Genomic DNA, 21,843 nt, shown 5'->3' on the forward strand with positions numbered 1-21,843 from the left:
TGAATTGACCAGTCAAGATCACTCACAAAGCCATGAATTGTTTCAGTCCAAGTTTTATTTCGGCATTGAGGCTTGCTTAAAAAATGAGAGAGGTTTTAACCCTCAGTCTTTACAGCATGGAAATAAAACCTGAACTATTTAAAATGATTTTACAAGATGAGACACCACCGTGAGGCACTTGGAGCATTTATGGGAACAGAGCAGGCCAGGCCTATGCTCCTCACATTTAAATTAAATTAAAACAGCACGTAATGCACATTTGACATCCTGTAATTGAAAATAAAAACATACTTTTGATTATTTTTGATTAATTTTGATTCAGTCAAGTCCATAATCCTTTGACATTTAAGGATTGTCTGTACTGTTCTTTTTAAAAGACAATTAGGCTGATCCAAACCATGCTTTTTAAAAAAGACTCAGTTTTCACAAAATACATTTGGGAGTGAACCCAGGGAGAACCTGGGACATCCCTTTCCATTCCCTTCTACCACAGCAGCAAAGCTGCCAACTTTTTAGAGTTATCATAGGTGATAAAAGGATTTCAGTCACATGTTTTAGGATTTCACGTGGCAATTTATTTACAGCAATTCAGCACCACCTGCTGGCATGACTTCTTTTTAAAGTAGCTTAAAAGATGTGGTGGTTTGTTTGTTTAATTGGCATCATTTTTTAGGTGGCTAATTTTAAACCCTCAAGATTTTTTCCCCATGTTACATCTGAGCCACTGCAGCTATTTTGGATTTATGAAATATGGAGGAGGGATGTCAGCTCAGAATTAGAACATGAAATATGCAAATAAAATCAATATAGATGAACATTATCTCCTGCCACGCTGCAAAAAGGGAGTATTTTAGTTATCAGCTCCACCAATTTCTGTATTTTATACAGCCCCTAGCACATGTATCAGCCTGAAAAACCGACTGCCAGCATTCCTGGGAGACTTACAACCTGTACAAACCTCTCCTTCTCCATACCCCCCAAACCTCAATTAATTCATATTTTCTGTCTCAGTGAAAAGTCTGACATTCCCTGCAATTAACTCCCTTCAATTTCTGATTTTAACTGGCCAATTCCTTAGTTTTTTCCACAGGGATTAGAGTTTTAGGGGGTTTTGCCAGATGATGACCAATAGCCACTCAACCACACTGTTCTTGCTTTAAATATCAATGATGACAAAGACTTCTGGCTTTTCATCTTCACAGATCTGCATTGCTGAGTAAGTTATGGCTTTGACCTCTGTGCCCTAGAAAAGAGATTAAAAAACCATAGATTTTCTAAATTTTGTCCCTTTTACCAGCTCACAATCCCCAGTTCTCATCACTTGCCTCAAATGCTAGCCATTTTTTCCCACAAAAAGCTGTAGCTATAATAGTTTTGATGAATAAGGAAGTTAAATTAATGGCCAGGTCAAATAGTGAAAAGGGAACTCTTCCCTTATTTTATTGCCTCCTAATACCACAAATTCCTTCTCTTACCTCTGACAGACCATCAACATTTGCTATGCTAAAAGTGACACAGAGCAAGACAACAGATTTTGCCTCTAACAATTCTTTAGGGAAAAAAAAAAAAAGAAAAAAAAGCAAAAAATTGACTAAACAGAAATCTGTACTGATAGTGTGAAACCCAAACACACAAATTCTGAATATAGATTGATTTTCTGTGTTATCAACATCACAAAAAGGAAGCCAATTGAGTTAATTTGTTGAGTTTTGCTACTGCTGAGGAGATGTCATGCTCAGGCCAACAGTTTCAGGGACACATTCACAAAACCATGCAGGAAGTGAGATCTTGAGCTCAGTGGTACTTCAGCCACGTTTATATTTTGATCTCTGCAGAACTCAAAGGTCTGATTTAAAGGACACCACACCTCCTCCCTCTGAAATGGAAAAAAGGAAGCACTGCTTACCTGTGGGTGTTTGGCTAAAGAGAACTCTTCTCCCCACCTGTAAAGGCAAAAAAAAAAAAAAAAAAAAAAAAAAAAAAAAAAAAAAAGAGAGGTGTTGTAATTTTGGTAATATTTACCAAATGCTATGATTAGTTTTGGTGATGAGTACAGAACAGTGAGATTTTCATTTAAAGCCTCAAAGGAAGCAAGAAAAGTCCACAATCCATTTTCAGACAATGGCTTAAACTCACCCAATTGATCTTATTTTGAACTGCCTTCGGTCAATGTGAAGCACTTTCACTTCCTGCAGAGAGAGTGGGAAGAGAAATGTGTCAGTCACACCTTCTACCTTCAGGCAGAAATTCCCAGTAAATCCCACTTACAAACTTTATTTCCCACTGTTTCGACACCTTCCACCAGCCCAGCTTGCCCCAAAAGCCCCATCCACCCTTGCCTTGTGTTTTTTATGTTCCTTTTTCCCCTAAAATACCATTGCCTTCAGAGCTGGGATTATCAGGGCACAGCTTTGTCCTACAAATGGAAAAAGCTGAAAGCAGAACACTTACCCTGGGTATAAAAAACTCATCAGCACTGAATTTATACAGCCACTCATCCAGGAAGTGGAAGAGAAGAGACAACAGGTCATGCCCTGTGTGGTTGAAGCAGAGATTGCCTCAGCAAAAAACATTTTTAACAGCACCTCAGATGTACAGGAGATTTAGATAACCATGCTTAATTATATTTTAATTATCTGCACTAAGGCTATGTGTAAAAATTGAGATTTTTGGTGCTTTTCTCCCTCTCATAACTCTCCATAGAAGAACTGCAGCCCTCACCTTCTGCCTCTACCTCCACTGTATCCACAGGTTCCACAGTGCCTGTGTCTGTCATGTAGCCAAACATGGCCATGGCACACTGCTCAAAGGCTTCTTCCAAGGTGTCTCCCCAGGCATGGAGCCTAAAAACACATGCAACAATCACTGGAGCCTAAAAACACATGCAATACAATACTGGATCACAACAAAAAGAAACAGCCCCAAAGACACATGCAAATGAGCCATCAGAGCATTGGAATTCAGGCAGAGGAGGTGAATGAGTGAAAAAAAAACACCTGGTTTTTCTAGAAGTTTGTCAGAAGCGTTTCTTGGGAAAATGTGGAAAAGAAATGTTTTACTAGCCATCATTAATGTGGCTAATTGGTGCCTATAAAAGTAAACCACACAGAAGAATTTTTTTTTAAAAGGAAGGGATTAAAAGGAGATTTCAAAAGACATTTCCAAATAACACAGGGGCTTAGCACTGAAATGCTAAAAAAGAAACCAAACATAATTCTATGGTGTCCCAAAAGCAGGAGCAAAATTGACCATATCAAAGCACCCAGTCAGTGACATTTCAGAGCTCCACAAGGTGTTATATCTGCATAGTGTCCTTGGCTGTTACTCCAGGCTTAAAGCAGTGTAAAAAATAATCAATTTGTCACCCTGAGAAATCCCAGCTGCCCACACTTACTGCACATCTGCTGTGTGATCCAAATCTGAGGGGAAGCAAAAAGAAAAGGAATGATGTCACCAAAAGTATTTATAACTTGAGGATTAAAAAAAAAAACCCATAAACATCTGATTTTCTAACAAAACCTTTTTACATTCATCTGCATATGTGATAAATCTCTTTTGTAGTATATTAGAAAAATTTAGCACACGTGGAATTTTGGATTATTTCTGCCAAAATAACCTGTTTAATGCGATTATGTCAGTGCAGGGTTTGGCTGCTGTAACCCAACAGGCTTCCACAGGTTAACTGCAATAAGAAGAAACTTTCACCAGGAGTAAAAAGTTTATGCTGAAGTCTGCAGGACTGAAAGTTATTCATGCAGAGGATGATATTTGCAAATATTTCCAGCTCAGTGAGGAAATCTACCTGTCCACACCCAAAGGCAGCCATTATGCAAAGAGAAGAATTCAAAACAGAGGATGGAATATAAAATAGAAGGCAAACTTTACTCATGGAGCATGATCAACATCCCATGTATCCAGTTGTACATGAACCTCGTTGATGTTTACCCAAAGAAATTAAAGAAATGCAAAATTCCAGCAGAACTAAGTTGGGATGTGAATTAAATACTCACTTCAACTGAAAAGAAATAATTATTCTAGTGCTGTTTAAAGAGATCACATACTATTAAAGGGTTCTCAACAACAGTCTCTAAAGCAAACAAATTCCTTTGGGTGCAAAAGAGGGATAAAAGCTCCTCCAGTTATGGAAACTGCGTGGCTGTTGTGATGTGTCACAATTTCTGCGCTTCAAGCAAATAAAGACCTGAACACAGCCTAAAAATAGAAATTCTATCAGAGGTTGGGCTGCCACCCACATCCTCTGAGGAGCCATTCCAGGGGTGGGGAAAGGGAGAGATAATCATCTTTAAGTAGAGTAAAAACACCACACACACAAAGCCAGTCCACTTTTCAATGTCCCTACCTACATGAGAGGTAGAGAAATTGCTAAGAAATAGCTCAGAAGAGGAAAAGTTTTCAGGGTGAGACTTAAGTAATTTATTTCCAGCGTGGGGTTTTTTTTTTTCAGTGCCCATAACAAGAAAAATTGTTTATATGAGGAAAAAAATTAAGAAAAAAAAATAAAAAGAAGAAAAAAATGAAGAAAAAAAATAAAAAGAAAAAATGAAGAGAAAATAAAAAGAAAAAATAAAAATAAAAAAATGAAGAAAAAATAAAAATAAGAAAAAATAAAAATAAGAAAAAATAAAAATAAGAAAAAATAAAAATAAGAAAAAATAAAAATGAAAGAAAAATAAAAATAAGAAAAATAAAAATAAGAAAAATAAAAATAAGAAAAATAAAAATAAGAAAAAATAAAAATAAGAAAAAATAAAAATAAGAAAAAATAAAAATAAGAAAAAATAAAGAAAAAATGAAGAAAAAATAAAAAGAAAAAATGAAGAAAAAATAATAAGAAGAAAATGAAAAAAGGGAGAAAAGAAAAAAACAAGAAAAAAGAAAAACTGAAGAAAAAAACATGAAGAAAATTGGTTTTTCATTCCTTTATTTCCTGTTATCTTCCTTGCCCTCACAACAGCACTGCCACATGCTGCATTATGATAATATTTTTAAAAGAATAAAAATACTCACATTCGTATTTCTTGCAGAGAGGGGGGTACTTGTCCTTCACAGCCTTCTGCTCCTGGGTCAGGTTGTAATCCCTGTCCTCAGCTGCCATCGCTGAGGGCTCCACAGGGATCCCTCCCTTCCTCAGGCTGGGGCAGAGCCAGGAATTCTCCCTCAGTTCCTGCTTTCCCCACAAACCTGTGGGGAACAGGGAGGATTCCGAATTTCAGCTGGTTTGTGTCAGACTGGGATGGGAGAAATTCAATCCCACACCCATGAAGTGATGTTTGGTCAAGCAGCAGAGCCAAGGGAAAATATTCCTCATAGGAATTGTGGATTTTGGCCTTTTCTGGGAGGAATTGTGTTTTTTTCCTCCTTGTGTACATTGAGCATTCCGTTCATTCACAATTAATAAAATACAGTCCTGATGGGAACTGCTGTGAAGTGAATTAAACTTCCATGCTTTAGGTTAATTTCAATTTTATAATTAATTCATTTTTTGAGGGTGCTCAGACCATTGTACACCACACACCCGAAGTGTCACTGTCCCCAAAAACCCCTGAAGTGACCTTACAGAAGATTTTTCCTCAGGAAAAAAAACCTGTGTTCTCTTAGGATAAGGATTATATTTAAACCTCCAAACCTCAAAGCGCGTGCGTGGTAAATCCAGCTGTCACCCAAGTGCCAGGGGCTTCCTGTGTTCCTTCTCTGGATGATTTTTAAAATAAAACAATCAAAAAAGAATTGTATCAACTGTAAAAAAAAACAGTATAAAAAAAAAGAATTGTAAAAAAAAAACAAACTGTAAAAAAAAAATATATATATCAACTCCCCCATTTAAAAGTCAGATTATCACACCCAATCTCACAAATTACTTTTTTCCTGTTTTTTTGTAAATTCAACCTGACATAAACTGAAGAACCCGATTAACTCCAGGCTAATTAATTTTCCTCTCCAGATTTGCAGCTATCATAACGATTCTTTAATATTTTTGTTCATTGTAAGAATTATCCCCAGCTGAACCCAACACTTCCCCAAACAACACAAATAATTTATAGATATCCCTTAACTTTTACACAGGAGTGCTTCCTACTCCAAAGCTTAGAAACAAGGCATAAGACTTCCAATTTTTAATTTCAGCTAAAAATCTAAGTGTGTTGGAAAGAGATGTCTGAAATTGAAAACTCGGGGTATCTCTTGAGGAATAAACCCAGATATTGAGTTGATATCTGATTTTAAACCTGTTCAGCCTCAGCTGTGGACAGCACAGCAGCCGACCAGAACCAGCAAATATCACGCCTTTAAAACTCACCGCGGCACTAAATTGTGGGAAAAGGGAATATATTCGTGATCACAGAAAATTAATAACGCGTCGAGGATACCCGACGGTGTCAGGGCGGCCCTGGAAGGCGACCTCGGCCCACACCCGCACCGCTCCGGTCCAGTCCCTCTCTGATACGCACTTCCCACGTCTGTGGTGACCGGAGGAGCCGCAGCCACCGGATCTTCCAAACGGGGAACCGGCACCGGGCACGGAACCCGGCGGCCCTCAGCGCGGGGCGCGGCCCCTTTAAGAGCGCTCCTGAGGGCGCTCCGGAAAATGGCGGCTCCCACGGCGAGCCCGCCCACGGGACGGCAGCGCGCGCTCCCGTCCCCGCCCCTTTGCCCTCCTCCGATTGGCCGGCGCCTCCCGGCGGCGGGCGCTGATTGGGCGGCGTTGGCGCGCGAAGGGGTGCGCGGCGCCGGCAGCCGCACGCAGCGGGGGCAGGAAACAATAGACGGAGCCGCGGCCGGAGGGGTCGGAGTAGGGAGCGCAGGAACCGCCCGCCCGCCTCGCCCAGCCTCGCTCCCCGCGCCCGCCGCGCTCCCTCCCGCCTCGCCATGGCGGATAAGGAAGGTAAAGGCTCCGTTATGGGCGGCGCGGCCTTCACCGTGAGCCGCGGGGTGCCCCCCCCCCCTCCCCGCGCTCCGTTACGGCGTGAGGGGAGCGGGGCGGTGCCGCCAGGGGGCGCGCGGGGGCGGGGCCTGAGCGCTGCCCCCTCAGGCATGGCCGCCGCTGCTCCCGCCGCACCGACCGCGGGGAGCGGCCCGGGCCGGGGCTCTCTGCCCGCCCCTGTGCCCCTAGCAGCGGCTTGTGAGGCCGGGAGAGCCGGGCCGTGCCCTGCGGGGGGAGCGGGAACACAAAGGTGGCACCGGAGGGTGCCCCCGTTGGGCGGGGGTGCCTCCGTTTCATGGGTGAGCTCCGGTTCCGCGGGGGGTTCTCCCCTCCCATGAGGGAGCCCCGGTTCTGTGGGGGTATCCCCCAGTTCCTTGAGGATGTCCCCAGTTCCTTTAGGGTGTTCCCCCATTCCGTGGGGGTGTCCCCAGTTCCTTGAGGATGTATCCTCAGTTCCTTTAGGGTGTGCCCCGGTTCCATGGAGGTGTCCCCCTAAAGGACACCCTGAAGGAACTGGGGGACATCCTTGGTTCCATGGGGGTGTCCCCCAGTTTCTTCAGGATGTACCCCCGGTTCCTTGGGGGTGTCCCCGGTTCCTTGAGGATGTACCCCCCGTTCCATGGGGGTGTCCCCAGTTCCTTTAGGGTTTCACAAGTGAGCTCCCCCAGGTCTGCCCGTCACCTTCTCTGCACCAGAGGCTGGTGACAGATGGGCCGAGAAAGTGTTTGAGAGCTACAAGGCAGCAGAAGGAGCCTTGAGAAACTGGATTTTTGGGAACAAGTAGTTCAAGGCTGCACCCAGACCGGTCCGTTTAACAGCCGTTGCTGGATCTCCTGTGTTTAAACATCGTTACAAGCCTGGGTTTTGCCTCCCTGTGCTTTGAGTCTCAGAATTTTATTGTGCTGCTCTAACAGCATTGTCATCAAATCATCCCAAAATCGATTTTCCTCTTCTGAACCATTTCTTAAACTCGTCCTATTCCACCCCTGCCATGGCAGGGACACCTTCCACTATCCCAAGGTTGCTCCAAGCCCTGTCCAGCCTGCCCTGGGACACTTCCAGGCATGAAATATGACATAGTTAATGTTAATTCCCAGCCATATATGCATAAAAAAGGATTAGCATATGCAACAGGGGATTTGAAACTGTTTAGTAACTATTCCAGTAGAGCAAATAGCAAACCAGGGTGTGTTTGATGTACTTGACTCTAATCCATTGCCTGCCCACAGCGCTGTGTGTCTATAAATTCATTTATAAATAATTAATTGCATGTATTTCTTGAAAAAACACTTCAGCAGCCTTTGATGATGCAGTGGAAGAGCGTGTGATCAACGAGGAATATAAGATATGGAAAAAGAACACCCCCTTCCTGTATGATCTGGTGATGACCCATGCCCTGGAGTGGCCCAGCTTGACTGCTCAGTGGCTTCCTGATGTCACAAGGTAAAGGGACCCTTCTGCTCTCTTTTTAAAGCAGAAGAAGCAGCAAACCCAGGATTGTGCTGACTTTTAGGTTCAGATCACAGAATCCCAAACTGGTTTGGGCAGGAAGGGACCTTAAAGCTCATCCAAGGACACCTTCCACTATCCCACATTGCTCCAAGCCCTGCCCAGCCTGGCCTTGGACACTTCCAGGGATGTGACAGCCATGAATTCCCCTGTGCTAGCACCTCCCCATCCTCACAGGGAAGAGATTTAGTGATCCCTGTTTTGTTTCTCTTCCCCTGCAGACCTGAAGGCAAAGATTTCAGCATCCACAGGTTGGTGCTGGGCACCCACACCTCAGATGAACAAAACCACCTGGTGATCGCCAGCGTGCAGCTGCCCAACGACGATGCCCAGTTTGATGCTTCCCACTATGACAGTGAGAAAGGAGGTAAGAGCCCAAAAAAAGGGGAATTTGAACCATTTCCCCTTCCATTTCTCAATAGGAAATTTTGTCTTTCCCTAAAGTTCAGGCAGCAAAGTTTGGATTTTACTTCTAAAAAAATTTATTTCTAAGTGGTGCCTCCTTAATAGACAAATTCTGTTCCTTGAATGTGTTACTAATCCAGTATGGTAAATCTGATATTTCTGATGATGAAAACAGACAGTAGAGGTTGATTGCAAAAATACTTGTGTGTGGGAAAACCTCTCCCTTCCCTATTTCTCAGGAACTGACCTTGAATCCCACATACTGCTTTTAATTGGTATTTTTATTACCGCATTTGCATTACGCAAAGTCACACAAAACGTTTTTACACACACTCGTGTAAAAGAATGCTTTTATTTCAGAGGGGTATAACATTTCAAACATTCTCCATTTGTCTGTGAGTTCTGCTGCCTGATTGCTGTTCCACAATTATATTTCATTCCATGTATCAGACTTGAATTTGATGCTTTGTGGCTGTCCCAAGTTAGGCATTTCTCCTGTTTGCTTGGCTGAATCAATCTTTCCACCTGGTGAAAGTCCTCAATGATCCAATGTTTGCTCTACTTTTTACAGGAAGTTTGGATTGTGCAATGAGTATTTTGCTCTCTGGGCTTCTTAAAGTTACTTATGAACACAGGGTTGTCTAATAAATATGTGTTTCTATTCTATTTTAGTATTTCTCAAAAATATTTTAAATTAATTCTAAATCCAAAACCCCATTATTTTTGCCCAAATTTTTCAGTTTTATGAATTATTAAGTTATTTTATGTATAAAGATAAGGGAGCTTTAACAAGTTGTATCACAGTCCTAAAATTACAATTTGTTTTTACCACAACTTTGTCTACTCTGGGAGCTTGGTAGCAAAGCTTCAATCAACTCTTTGTGCCTTGTTTTGAAACTGGCTTTATTATTCACAACTCTCTCACTCCTAGAGTTTGGAGGCTTTGGCTCAGTAAGTGGAAAAATTGAGATTGAAATCAAGATAAACCACGAGGGAGAGGTGAACAGAGCCCGTTACATGCCCCAGAACCCCTGCATCATCGCCACCAAGACTCCCTCCAGCGATGTCCTGGTCTTTGATTACACCAAACACCCCTCCAAACCAGGTCTGTGTTCAGAGAGCAGCCAGCTCTTCCCCTAAGGGGCAAAAAAGAGGTTAAAAAATGGTGTGGGTTGCCCATTATTTGGGATTTTAGGGTCGTGTGGGTGTTTTATTCAAGAGGTAATTTTGTATGAGGTTTAAACACACGTATCCAAATGTATCCTTAGATTAGGAAAACTTTTCCTGCACTTCCACTGCTTGTTCTGTCACCTCACTGTGAGGTATTTGATGTGGTAGAAGGTAGATTTTTGGAAACTGATTGATTTGGTGGGTAGCTGAGCTGTTCCCCTGATATCCTGTAAATACAGTAACAGTCATTTACCTATGAACTCATCAGGATTGTTTAAAGTAACTCCTTTTGCTGCTTGTGGGGAGGATCAGAAGTGCCTTCCTCACTTTAGAAGTGCAGTTGAAGATGATGGGAGGAAGAAAAACATCCCACCTTATATTTCTGAGTGTTCAGGAAAGATTTTTTGAGCAGTAACAGCTGAGCTGCTCTTCCTCCCTCCAGCTGGAGCTCAGGCCAAAGCGTGGAGGTGGCTACTGGGTTAAAATAAAGTTCCACAACCTTAGTGCCAGGTATTCCAGGGTGTGCTGGGGATGATTGCAGGCACTGGGATCCTTACCCTGCCTTGTTGCAGATCCTTCTGGAGAGTGCAACCCAGACCTGCGTCTCCGTGGGCACCAGAAGGAGGGGTACGGGCTGTCCTGGAACCCCAACCTCAGCGGGCACTTGCTGAGTGCTTCTGATGATCACGTGAGTACCTGGGCTGAACCTGCACTTGCTGTGCCCTGGGAAGGGCAAAACCGTCCTGGGGTTGAGGGGGAAGAGGGAAAAAGAGTCGAAAGATGTAATTTTTGATGTTTTTTGTTGTTTTAAAGACCATTTGCTTGTGGGATATCAGTGCTGTTCCCAAAGAAGGCAAAGTGGTGGATGCCAAGACCATCTTCACAGGACACACAGCGGTGGTGGAAGATGTATCCTGGCACCTGCTCCATGAATCCCTCTTTGGATCTGTTGCTGATGATCAGAAGCTCATGATGTAAGTGGAGGACCCCCTTCACAAATTGTTTCTGCCCCTCAAGCTTTCCCATCTCCATCATCAGTGAAATGGGGTACAAACCTTTGTTTTCCCATCCCAGCTGGGACACCCGGTCAAACAACACCTCCAAACCCAGTCATTCCGTGGATGCTCACACAGCTGAGGTGAACTGCCTCTCCTTCAACCCCTACAGTGAGTTTATCCTGGCCACAGGATCAGCTGATAAGGTACTTCTGCCTGCATTTTGGAATATCCTTGCTCACCTTCTGGGCTGGATGTCCATCTTGGTTACTTCAACAAAATATTTTTATATTTTTTTTTTCCTAGACTGTTGCTCTATGGGACTTGAGGAACCTAAAACTGAAGCTGCACTCCTTTGAATCACATAAAGACGAAATATTTCAGGTATAAAAAAGTCTTTATCTTTTATCCTTACAGACATAGTTCTAGTCAGCAGCCTGGAAAAGGAAAGTATTTCTTCCACAATGTTTTTGCACTTAAAAACTCATATTCTACTCTTTTATCTGCTTATATTTTTCTGGATGTTGTTGTTGTGGACCTGCAGAGCTCCCATGCAGAAAGAGAGTCCAGAAAGGGATCAGGGAAATGCTGTGGAGCTTTAACCACAGCAGGAGGATGAAATGGTAGCAGTACAGAGTCCATTAAATTATTCATGGCAGCAGATTGAAGCAGGAGGCCCAGGGAAATGGCTGCAGTGTTTCCATCTCCTCAGCCTGGTCCTGCAGGAAGCTTTAAAACTCTCTGACAAAAGATAATTGCTGATTTTGCTGCTGTAAATAGAGGATGTTCACACCATGGGCAGCACTTGCTTAGCAGATAAAATATTTCCATTTCCAACTCGTGCCTTAATCAGAGGAAAAATATGTAGAGGTTTTTTGTTTTTTTTTTTTTTTTTTTTTTTTGGTGGAAGGATTATCAGTTCAGACTGTGTTATGTCTAAATAAAATTACAGAATCCTGAAATGCCACATTAGTGTGCAGAATTCTGTGTTCCTGCCTAATCCTGTGATCCTATTATAAGTGGTGTGTTCTGGAGAGCTTTATCTCCAGCAGAAGCTGTAACTGTGAGCTTTTGGGCAGTTAAGCTTAATTACAGTGATTTCTTTTCATGTGAGAGCTGTGCTTACTGCTGAAGGAATCTGTGGGTTCTATTTGTGCAATCCTTATTAAGATAAGGAGCAGCCAATACCCTTGGGAGCTGTTTGCACTGGGAAACACGTGGGTTTTGTTAGAGGGAAAGTTCCAGGTGGCACCTTTTTGGTGAAATGTCTTTTTATGTGTGTGAATATTCACAGTTCTTCCTGTGATAAATGTTATTTACATGTATTTGTTCGGTATCAATTGGAGCTTTCAGGGTACAAAATGAAGTGTTGGGGAATGTCACAGCTTCTCAAAACTCACTTTTAAATTTATCCCTGTCTGCAGGTTCAGTGGTCTCCCCACAATGAAACCATCCTGGCCTCCAGTGGCACAGACCGCAGGCTAAATGTTTGGGACTTGAGGTAAATCCCAAATTCCTCAAAATATTACAGATTAATTGCATCACACCTCAAAAAAACCCCAAACCAACCCTCACCTTTTTTTTTTTTTTTTTTTTGCAGTAAAATTGGAGAGGAGCAATCCCCTGAGGATGCTGAGGATGGTCCCCCAGAGCTGCTGGTAAGTCTTTTCACTCTCATTAATTATTTTCACCTATTACTCACCTTGCAGTGCAAATTTCAAACCATTGCCCTTTTTGTTTCTCCAATCCTAGTTTATCCATGGCGGTCATACTGCAAAGATCTCGGATTTCTCCTGGAATCCCAATGAGCCCTGGGTCATTTGTTCTGTATCAGAAGATAATATCATGCAAGTCTGGCAAATGGTGAGTTGTTTGGGGAGGTGCAGTGGGTGTTGAAATTCCTGGATTTCAGCATTCCTACTTTTATTTACAGCCCTCAGAATTACCCAGTTTGTAGCACTGCTGAAATCTCAAAGGGGCAGTGAAATCCCCTTGTGCTTTGGCCAGAACAATGGTTTCCAAATACTCAGGAGTTGTTTTGTATTTAAAAAAAAAATAAACAAAGTACTGGTGCAGAAGGACATTTTTTCCCTTTTGTGTTTGAATGAAAACAGCGTGTGAGAACCAAGGATGAAATTGAGGTTTCTGTGTTACTGTCTTAAAGAATATCTGAGATTTCATTCTCCAAAGATGAAAAGGGTGCTGGTGAACAGGAACAGTTTGCTGGCCCCTACATTCCCAGCTGTTGAAGGTTTTGGAATCAACAGCCTTAACCTTTGACAAGACCATTTTCCTTTTCTTTTTTTTTTTTTTTTTTTGTTTATCTCTAAATTGTGTTCTTGGCAGCTTTCTGTGTAGCTCTTTTAGCAAATGCTGCTGAGTAGAAGATCTACAAAACAAATACTTAAAACTCTTTCAGTCTTGCAGTGAACTCACCTTTAGCAGATTCATTTTTACAGGAATCTGTAATTTTGAGACCTGGATTTATGGATAAGATTGTGTTGCTGCTTTAATGTAAATGTGATCAGGGATCAGTGATCCATATCTGCAAATAAAAAAAAATGTCCAGAACTTTCTGGGGGTGGAATCCTGTCCAGAGGGGTGGGGAACGCTCCCTCAGTGTCTCCCTCCCTGTCTTGCAGGCAGAGAACATCTACAACGATGAAGATCCTGAAGGAAGCGTGGATCCAGAAGGTCAAGGATCCTAGATGACAACTTCTCCCTGCTTTTAGTCTTTCTCCTCCTCTTCTCTCTCAGCCCTGAGATTGACTTTACACTGGTTTTGAGACACACACGTAGACTTTGTGTTCAGCCATCCTCCTGTAGATCCCATCACAGGCTTTTTCCACCCACACACTGAGAACCCACCACCCAAAAAAAGAAAACAAAAAAGGGCTCAGCCCCCTCAGCCTGCTGTGGCTCCTTGGCCAGAATTCCCACATCAGCAGCCTCCTTTATTGGCCTGGCTGTCCTTTTTTAACTGCCTTCATCACACAGCGAGCTTGGGATTAATTTTTTTCTCTCTTTTGCTTGCTGCAGCCACAGGCTTTTGCCTAATTTAAACAAAAGTTAAATTGGCAGAGCTGCCCGAGTGGGCTTGAGCCAGCAGAGATGATCCAAGTGTTAATCCCCTGACAGCTCAGAAATGGTGTGGAAGGTCTTGTCCTCCTCAGTACAACTCAGAAGCCTTGGAATTCCTTTAGTTATCTGTACTTTGTTGCTTTTTCTGCCTTTGCCGATACAAGACTTGCAAGTTCTGACTTGAACTGAAATTTCTCTCTCTTTTTTTTGTTTTTTTTTTTGTCTCTCCTGGCTATTCTGGGTTTTCATTCCTTCCTTTCCCTTTCCTCCCTCCTGCTGGGTGCCAGCGGTTTGGTTTTAGCTATTCCTGCAGAGCCTCTTTCACCTCCCATGGTTTTTTTTTGCTCTGTTGTGTGTTTCTTGAGCTGTGTTTTCACATAATGTTTCTTTCCTTTCTGTGAAATGGTTTTTAAAACTTGGGGGAGCCCTCAAGTCGTTAAAGGTGTTTGTACCAACGGATGACCCCGGTGCCCTCGACAGCCTTGGCAGCTGGTGGAAAACAAGTGAAATGTGGATGAACTCACTTTTTTTAGGAGTTTAGTCCTTGACCACAAGGTCCTGCACGTCTTCCACTCGGGTGTCCAGTGCCACCAGCAGCCTGTTACTCTCCATCTCCTCATGACTAATTGCGTGTAAGTCCTTCAGTTGGAATAAAGTTTTTCTACGTAAACGCTGCCAAGGTTGGGAAGTTTTGTGGTTTTTTGCGTTTACTGCTTTGTTTGAAGGTATTTTCAGGGAGATGAGTGTGGTCTGGTAGAGATATTTTATAATTTTTTAGACAAATTGGATATTTCTCCCCCTCTCATTTCTGCTGCTTTGTGAAATAAATTAGTGAGCACTCGAACCCCCAGACAGACACCAAATCACTGAATTGTTCTTCCCCTCAAAGCCCTGCTGCTTTCTGCATTTTAACTCTGCCTTTAGCCCTTTGCACAACTGTTTTTTGTTATCCTTGATACAAACACCTCAGTTTGGCAGACAAATCTGGGTCTTTGAGACGCAGCTCAGAGTGAAAAACCTCCTTAAACTCTGACCTTTTATTTTCAGTGTGAGACTCAATATAAAGTGGAAACCTCTTCCCCACCACCTCATTTGTGTGGAGCATGCCCCAGTACAGCAGAAACTCTTGAAATACAAAAGAAAATCCTCTTCAAAGGAGAAAGCTTCTCTTGCATGTAAACTTTAAAATTAACCCTCCTCCAACACCGGCTTCCAGAACTTTCTGTGCAGGCTTAAACAATCTGGAACAAGACAAAGTTTTCCCAAACACAGCAAAACATCAATCAGAGTTATTCCTCATCCATATCCATTGTTCAGTACAAAGATTGTTTGCTCTGCTCCTCTGGGGAAAAGCAGTTTTAGTACAAGAGCAGCAGCAGCACCTGGGGAAATAGCCAGGGAAAAGATTGTCTGCTATTGCCAGCTCCAGGCAGCTGCTGCACGTCAGGCAGGGTAAAGCAGCATGAGGAGACGTCCCTTGTGTCCTCTGTCCACTGGTTTTTGCTACAAAGAGGAAAATTCCGTGGTTCTAAGAGTCCTGCTCTGCTTTTTCCTCCGATTTGCAGAGGTGCCCGTAGATTTCTAAGCAGCTCCTGTGAGGGGAGAAAAGAAAATTCAGGCTGTGGAATATTTACATCAATGCTTTGGCTGGAGAAAAGAGGAAAGAAAAGTTCTTTTCATAGCATGGAAGAAAAAGGAATTGGGAAACACTTTAAGAGGCTCAGTCCATGGTCGAGTGTGTGAGCCCATCCCAGCCCTTCCAGAGCCTTTGGCAAACAGGATTTAACAGAAGGGAATGTCATTTTTGGTGGCAGCTCATGGAAAAGGCAGCTCAGAGCTGCGCTTAACTCTGAGCTCCCCAGAGCAAATGTGAAAGCTCATTTTAAGGTGTCACTCCCAGGGATGGCAATTTGGAAATTCCAGGAGTTAAGAGACTTCGCTGCTGTACCTGGGATTAAATGTTGGGCTGTGATTTAGGAGAAGCCAGGCTGCAAGCACAGGGTGGTGTTGGGATCTGGGCTGAATCCTAAATGCAGTTTGTCCCCTTGGCTGGTGACAGCACAGGCTGAGAGCTCATCCCCATGCTTGGATAAAAAAAGCTTTGGTGTGGGGGATGTCCTGCTATGGTGTGTTTGGGTGGAAAAGGGGAAAAAGGAATGCTGAAGGAGCAGTGAGGCTGCAGAAAATGGTTAAAAGCATGTCCAGCTGAGGCTGGAATAACACAGCAACTCCAAGCTGGGAGACTAAAACAATCCACAAACTCATGGACATTTTCTGGAGCTTTAGGGATTCACAGGCAATGAAGAGCTGAGTGAAAGCAGGAGAGGACAGCTCCAGCATCCCCAGCACAGCTTCCCAAAGCCAAACCTCAGCTCCTTTCCACCTATTCCTAAGGAAAACACCACTTAACTTGCCACACCTGCTTCTTAGGAAGCCACTCCACCCCTCTGCGGGAGTTCCCAGCAAATCCCTCCCTGCTGTTGTGCAAAGGAGCTGGAATTCCTTCTGGGCACCAGGAGGAGCAGCCTGTGCTGTCCCCCAGCTGTGTGACCCCACTGGGGGCTCCTCCCCACCACCCTTTTCCTCCTCTCAGCCCCGCAGGAGCGAGACCCAAACTCACTTGTAGATGGAGAGCTCCCGATGGAGGCTGGTCCTGAGCTCCTCCAGCTCCTGGTTCTTGCGTTGCTGGAGCTGGACCCCGTTCTTGAGCTCCTTCAGCCTGTCCTCCAGCTCCTCCACCTGCTCCTGCGGGGAGGGAAGGAGTGCATCTGTGGGGATCCAGGGCTTCCCTCTGGCTGCCCTGGGACCCTGGCAGGGGTCAGAACCCCCCTGGACAGAGCCCCCAGAGACACTGGCTGTGATCTCTGTCCATGGAAAAGAGTTTTCAATCTTACAGGATGAATTACCAGCTCTGAGTGTTTGATATAAGTAATAATTAAGTGTGGCACGGGTGCAAAAGTAAAATTTTAGGGTTCTAGATTAGGGGTCCAAAGGGGACAAGGTGGAGGAAATTGGGTGTGCCTTGTCCTTTTTCTCCTTCTTCATGCCCTCCATGTTTCACTGTGGTGTTGGCATTTTTCTGTTGGTTCAGGCTGGGGACACACTGTCCAACGTAGGTGACAGATATTGGCACGTTATTGTAAATCCAGCACAGGTAGTTTGTGGTATTTAATGTTTGTACCATCCCACTGAGGGCAGAGCCCCACACGCTGCCCTGCAGGACAGAGCTGCGGCAGGGCAGCAGAACATGGCAGAGATAAACAGAATAAACAACCTTGAAACAGCACAGACCAATTATGGCTTCTTCTTTGGCAGTGGGGCTGACAGACAGAGACTTTCTACAATTTTGTAATCATCAATACCTCAGATTCTGACATGCATCAGCCCAGGGAGGAGCGCAGTGCTCCTGGAGGCAGCCGCCCGGGGCTGTGCTTGGAGGGGAAATGCCAAAGGATGCAGCTCGTGGCCCCCAAACTCCAGGGGCTCATCCCGAGGATGGGTTGGGGTTTATCAGGCTGCTGGTGGCACAGCGCTGCACTCCCCGGGTATTGATTATGGATGGAATCAATACCAATATCTCGGGGCCCTTTCTAGGCCCCACAAAGCCACAAAGCCCAGTCATGGCAGAGCACAGCCTCTGCTTCCTCGATCCCTGCCACCCTTTTCCCGCTGTTTTGGGGGTACAAAAGGTGACATTTCTCTCTGCAAAGCCCCGTGCTGGCCGTGCTCACACTCCTGGCTGCCCAACAGCAGCACTGCCCTCACCCACTTGGTTTCCCACCCTGCTTCCCTGACTCTCCTCAGGAATCTCCCTGTGCACGGTGCTGCTCGGGACAAGCACAGCCAGGCTGTCCCTGCCCAGCCACCCTCTTTAAAAACTTCTGCAAAAAACCTTTGTTTTAATACAAAAGTGGGGATTTAGGCTGGGCTGGGCTGGGTTTTGTGCTTAGGCTTCTCCTGGCTGCTTGGTTTTGTCCCCTGAACTTCTTCGTGTGTGTTTTGAGAAGCTGCCAGAGCTGTATAAACCCGTGAGTCAGAAGGAGATAAATCAGGAATTTAGGAAAAGGAAAATGTGGAGGCACACCAGGGGTCCGAGGGACCCTGAAAATCTAGGACAAGCCGTGGCGTGGGTGCTGGTGCTTCTGATCCCCATCCCAGCAGGGAGGAGCCGTGATGGAAGGGGAATGGCAGCTTCCAGAAACTGCTGGGAGGAGGCAGCGATTGCGAGCCGAGAACAGAGAGTGTTGAAAGGGGGGAGATTAATTGTGGAGCCTCTTTGCCAAATGTGCTCTTGGAGATATTGAATTGCCTTGTCCCTCAGGCCGAGGCGATGCCGGGCCCAGCCAAATAACCCTCCCAGGAGGCAGCCTGGCCTGGGGCTATGGGGGCACAACTGAGACCCCTCTCGGCAGCAGGAAGGGCAGAACCAGCCCCAGCAGGAGAAGGATTTGTAAGAAAAGCCACCTGTATTTAAACCTGACTTTTCCAAGCGTCTTGGCTCAGTCCTGTGCTGGGAGGAGCTGTGGGAATTGTCTGGTGCCTGTGCTCAGCAGCATCGCTGAGCTTGGGGAAGGAAATCCCCATCCCTTCCACCTCATCCCTGGAACTATTCTTGAGGGGCCAAAACCAAGTGAATATATTCAGGAGAAACCCATTTTCCAAGCTGGGTGAAGCCCCACCACATCTCTAGGTTTGCCTTATGCCCAGGGGCTGCTGTTTCACCTGGCCCGTGCTGGGGTGTGGGATAATTTTGATTCCAAGCAGCAGGAGATATTCCACATCCTCCCCATCCTCATCCAGCCCGCTTCCCTGGGCCCTACAAGCAAATCCTGCAGCACCCACATTTCCCTGGATGCAAAGCACAGCTCCCACTCTCCAAAGAAATGGAGCGATGCCCTTGGGGCACGTACCCGGTACTGCCCGACCTCCTCATCCCTTTTTTGCTTGACCAGGACAATCTGCTCCTCCAGGCTGCGGTTCTGCAGCCGCAGCCGGCTGACCTCGCCCTGCAAGGGCCTCAGGGCTTCCTTCATGCCCTGGATCTCTCCCTGCATCTCCTGCAGCGCCTTGGCCCCGGCCTCGCGCCGCTCCAGCAGCCGCAGCAGCTGCGGCTCGTAGTGCTCCTCCAGCCCCCTCCGGCTCTCGGCCACGAAGCTCTCGAACTCCACGGACAGCCTGCGGCTCTCCTGGAGGTACAGGTTGTCCTGGCGGCATGGAGGAGCCTCCAGGCGCTGCCTCAGAACCTCCTTCTCCTTCTCGCAGCTCTCCTTCAGCTGGGCCAGCTCCCCCGAGAGCTGCCCGGCCTGGCTCTCCAGCTCGCCCTGGTAGGCGGCGTGCTGGCAGAGGTCGTGCCGCCGGCTCTCCAGCTGGTACTGGCAGGCCACGCATTCCTTGGTCACCTTGAAGAGTTTCTGCTTGATCTGGCGGATCTCGTCCCGCAGGTTGTCCCTCTCCAGCTCCACCTTGGCCAGCAGCCTGCAGGCTGCCTGGATCTCCTCGTGGGCATGGCGGATCTCCTGCAGCGCCGGCTCCCGCAGCTGGGCCAGCTCGGCGATCAGCCTGTCCCGCTCCCTCTCCAGCTGCTCCACGATCTCAATGCACTCCTGGAAATAATTCCCCAGCTCTTCCAGGCTCAGGCACTGGTGCTCTGTGGTATCAGCATCCAGAGGGCTGCCTGCTCCCTCTGTGTCCATGTCCAGCGGGATTCCTGCCCCATCTGCATCGGCTGGGATCCCTTCCCTGTCTGTGTCCATGGCCAGTGGGATCCCTACTCCATCTGCATCCTCATCCACTGGGATCCCTGTCCCACCTTCATCCACATCCAGCGGAATTCCTGCTGTATCCTCATCCACTGGGATCCCTGTCCCACTTTCATCCACGTCCAGCGGAATTCCTGCTGCATCCTCACCCACTGGGATCCCTGTCCCACCTTCCTCCACATCCAGCGGAATTCCTGCTGTATCCTCACCCACTGGGATCTCTGTCCCACCTTCATCCACATCCAGTGGAATCTCTACTCCATCTGCCTCCATGTCCAGTGGGATTCCTGTCCCATCTGCATCCCCGTGCAGCGGGATCCCAGCCCCGGCTGCACCCTCGTCCGGCTGAGTCCCTGCTGTGTTTGTCTCCAAGGCAGGATCCCTGCTGGCAGCCTGCAGCTCCTGGCTGGAGTCTGGGCTGCCCCCGGGCAGGGGTTTAGATCCATTCCCTGCTGGATCCAACGCGGGGTGAGGATATTCTGTGTGTGGGGCAGCTCCTTCAGCTGCTCCCTGTGGGGCTGGCGATGCTCTGGCTTCATCCAGCTGCAGCTCTGCAGGGGGATCGGGCTGTGCCATCAGGTTCCTGGGAAGGAGAGGGGATGTCAACCAGAGCAATGAGTGTAACAGGTCTCAGCCTTTCCTCTCCCCACTGTGAGACCCCAGAGCCAGAGGGTCCCACCATGGCCCTGCTGTGACATCCCTGTGTCACCCACAGGGCTGAGTGACAACTTGGGCCCAGACTGTCCAAAACAAGTTAAAAAAACACATTTAAACCCTATTAAAGTGTATGACATCCATAGAGGAAGAGTGAGAGATGCAAAAACCCAGACCCCAAACCCAAGAACTGCTCCTGTGCCGACCTGTCAGGACCAACCACCCCAGCGGCACCGACCTGCCCTGGAAAACTCGCTGGGATTTTGGCGGTGCAGAATAACCTCACGGCAAGGGAATGCGTGAGGTTATGGGGATGGCTGAGACGGAGCAGAGCCCGCACGCAGAGCCCCGGGCGGGCAGCAGCTCCTGCAGCAGCCGCCGCTTTGCAGAGTCATCCGACCCCGGCATTGTCCCCACCGCGACACCTGCAGCTGCCACCACCGAACCCTCCGGCGTTCCCCGGCTGCTCTTTGGGGTGGGATGGACACTCGGGGACGAGCCGGGGTGTTCCTGCCGCCGCCAGGAGCCGGTGGGATGGGTGGGATGGGTGGGATGGGTGGGAGGATGCTCTCACCTCTCGGCCACGCTGCTGAGCTCATGTCTAGTCATTCCCGGAGGAATGAGCGAGGCTGGCACTCACAGGCGGCCCTCGGCTGGGAGCAACGGCTTTAAGCAAAGAACTGATTTTCCCCGATAGTTTCTCTCCTAATAAGGCAGTTTTTGGCGCTGCTGACACATCGCAGCCTCGGACTCAACCCGGCCGGCGGTTGGAGAAGGGGCAGCCACTGCAAAGGTGGGCAAAAAAGGCTCCTCTGCCCCGATTTTCCTCGCCCTCCCCGCTGCCAGCGCTTGTTTTTGGAAGTTCTTGGAGCCGCTTGGCACGGGCAGGACGGGAGGGGAGGGCGCCGTGTCCTGCCTGCCCAGCGGGCCGGGGGGGCTCTGTCCGTGCCGCCACCCCTCATCCCAGCCCCCCAAAACTCCTGCGTACCTCCCCCCTCAACCGATCATTGCTGAGGGGTCGGGAATGCTGAACCTCAGCCCCTCCACCCCATCCCTGCCCTGCTCCCCGCACCTCGCCGAGGATCCCGCACCCATGGGACCCCCCGGAGGACCCCGGCCCCTTCTTGCCCAGCCCTGCTGGGCTCTTACCTTCTTCCCCTGGAGCCCAGCGCCGCCGGCTCTGTGCTGAACATGGGCTTAGCATGGGGCGGAGAGGGGTTATTAATAAACAGCGCTGGAAATCAGATTCCCCGGAGCAGCCGCTTCCCACCGCCTGCAGTGCCAGCTGCGGCCGCTGCCTTCCTCCGCCCCGGGGAGGAGGAGGAGGAGG

The 21,843-nt window shown here is 47.0% G+C and overlaps 3 protein-coding genes across 8 annotated transcripts; 1 reads left to right on the plus strand and 2 right to left on the minus strand.

Moving 5' to 3' along the window:
- Positions 1-37: 37 nt before the first annotated feature.
- On the minus strand, positions 38-6,588 carry ZBTB8OS (zinc finger and BTB domain containing 8 opposite strand). 4 transcript variants are annotated; one of them, XM_041720763.2, is made up of 9 exons: positions 6,387-6,588; positions 5,648-5,712; positions 5,029-5,202; positions 3,395-3,419; positions 2,722-2,843; positions 2,452-2,534; positions 2,137-2,189; positions 1,907-1,943; positions 38-1,243 (listed from the first exon to the last, which is right to left on the minus strand). In XM_041720763.2, the coding sequence occupies exons 3-9, from the start codon at positions 5,114-5,116 to the stop codon at positions 1,157-1,159; spliced, it is 495 nt and encodes a 164-aa protein (XP_041576697.1). In that variant the 5' UTR covers positions 5,117-5,202; positions 5,648-5,712; positions 6,387-6,588; the 3' UTR covers positions 38-1,156. The 4 variants fall into 4 exon arrangements, with proteins under 4 accessions (XP_041576697.1, XP_041576693.1, XP_041576696.1 ...); XM_041720759.2 differs by having other exon boundaries at positions 5,648-5,757; XM_041720762.2 differs by having other exon boundaries at positions 6,317-6,588.
- Positions 6,589-6,728: 140 nt separating this feature from the next.
- Positions 6,729-14,770, plus strand: RBBP4 (RB binding protein 4, chromatin remodeling factor). 2 transcript variants are annotated; one of them, XM_030290663.4, is made up of 12 exons: positions 6,729-6,901; positions 8,236-8,383; positions 8,671-8,816; positions 9,786-9,959; positions 10,597-10,712; positions 10,838-10,998; positions 11,099-11,225; positions 11,326-11,403; positions 12,444-12,520; positions 12,620-12,677; positions 12,772-12,882; positions 13,662-14,770. In XM_030290663.4, the coding sequence occupies exons 1-12, from the start codon at positions 6,886-6,888 to the stop codon at positions 13,725-13,727; spliced, it is 1,278 nt and encodes a 425-aa protein (XP_030146523.1). In that variant the 5' UTR covers positions 6,729-6,885; the 3' UTR covers positions 13,728-14,770. The 2 variants fall into 2 exon arrangements, with proteins under 2 accessions (XP_030146523.1, XP_030146524.1); XM_030290664.4 differs by having other exon boundaries at positions 6,730-6,901; positions 8,239-8,383.
- Positions 14,771-15,122: 352 nt separating this feature from the next.
- On the minus strand, positions 15,123-21,843 carry SYNC (syncoilin, intermediate filament protein). Of its 2 annotated transcripts, none has more exons than XM_032752529.3 (4): positions 21,663-21,843; positions 19,011-20,442; positions 16,721-16,845; positions 15,123-15,692 (listed from the first exon to the last, which is right to left on the minus strand). In XM_032752529.3, the coding sequence occupies exons 1-4, from the start codon at positions 21,704-21,706 to the stop codon at positions 15,629-15,631; spliced, it is 1,665 nt and encodes a 554-aa protein (XP_032608420.3). In that variant the 5' UTR covers positions 21,707-21,843; the 3' UTR covers positions 15,123-15,628. The 2 variants fall into 2 exon arrangements, with proteins under 2 accessions (XP_032608420.3, XP_041576688.2); XM_041720754.2 differs by lacking the exon at positions 21,663-21,843 and adding an exon at positions 21,088-21,242.

This window comes from Taeniopygia guttata, chromosome 23 (genome assembly GCF_048771995.1).
Source record: "Taeniopygia guttata chromosome 23, bTaeGut7.mat, whole genome shotgun sequence".
Lineage (NCBI taxonomy): Eukaryota > Metazoa > Chordata > Aves > Passeriformes > Estrildidae > Taeniopygia > Taeniopygia guttata.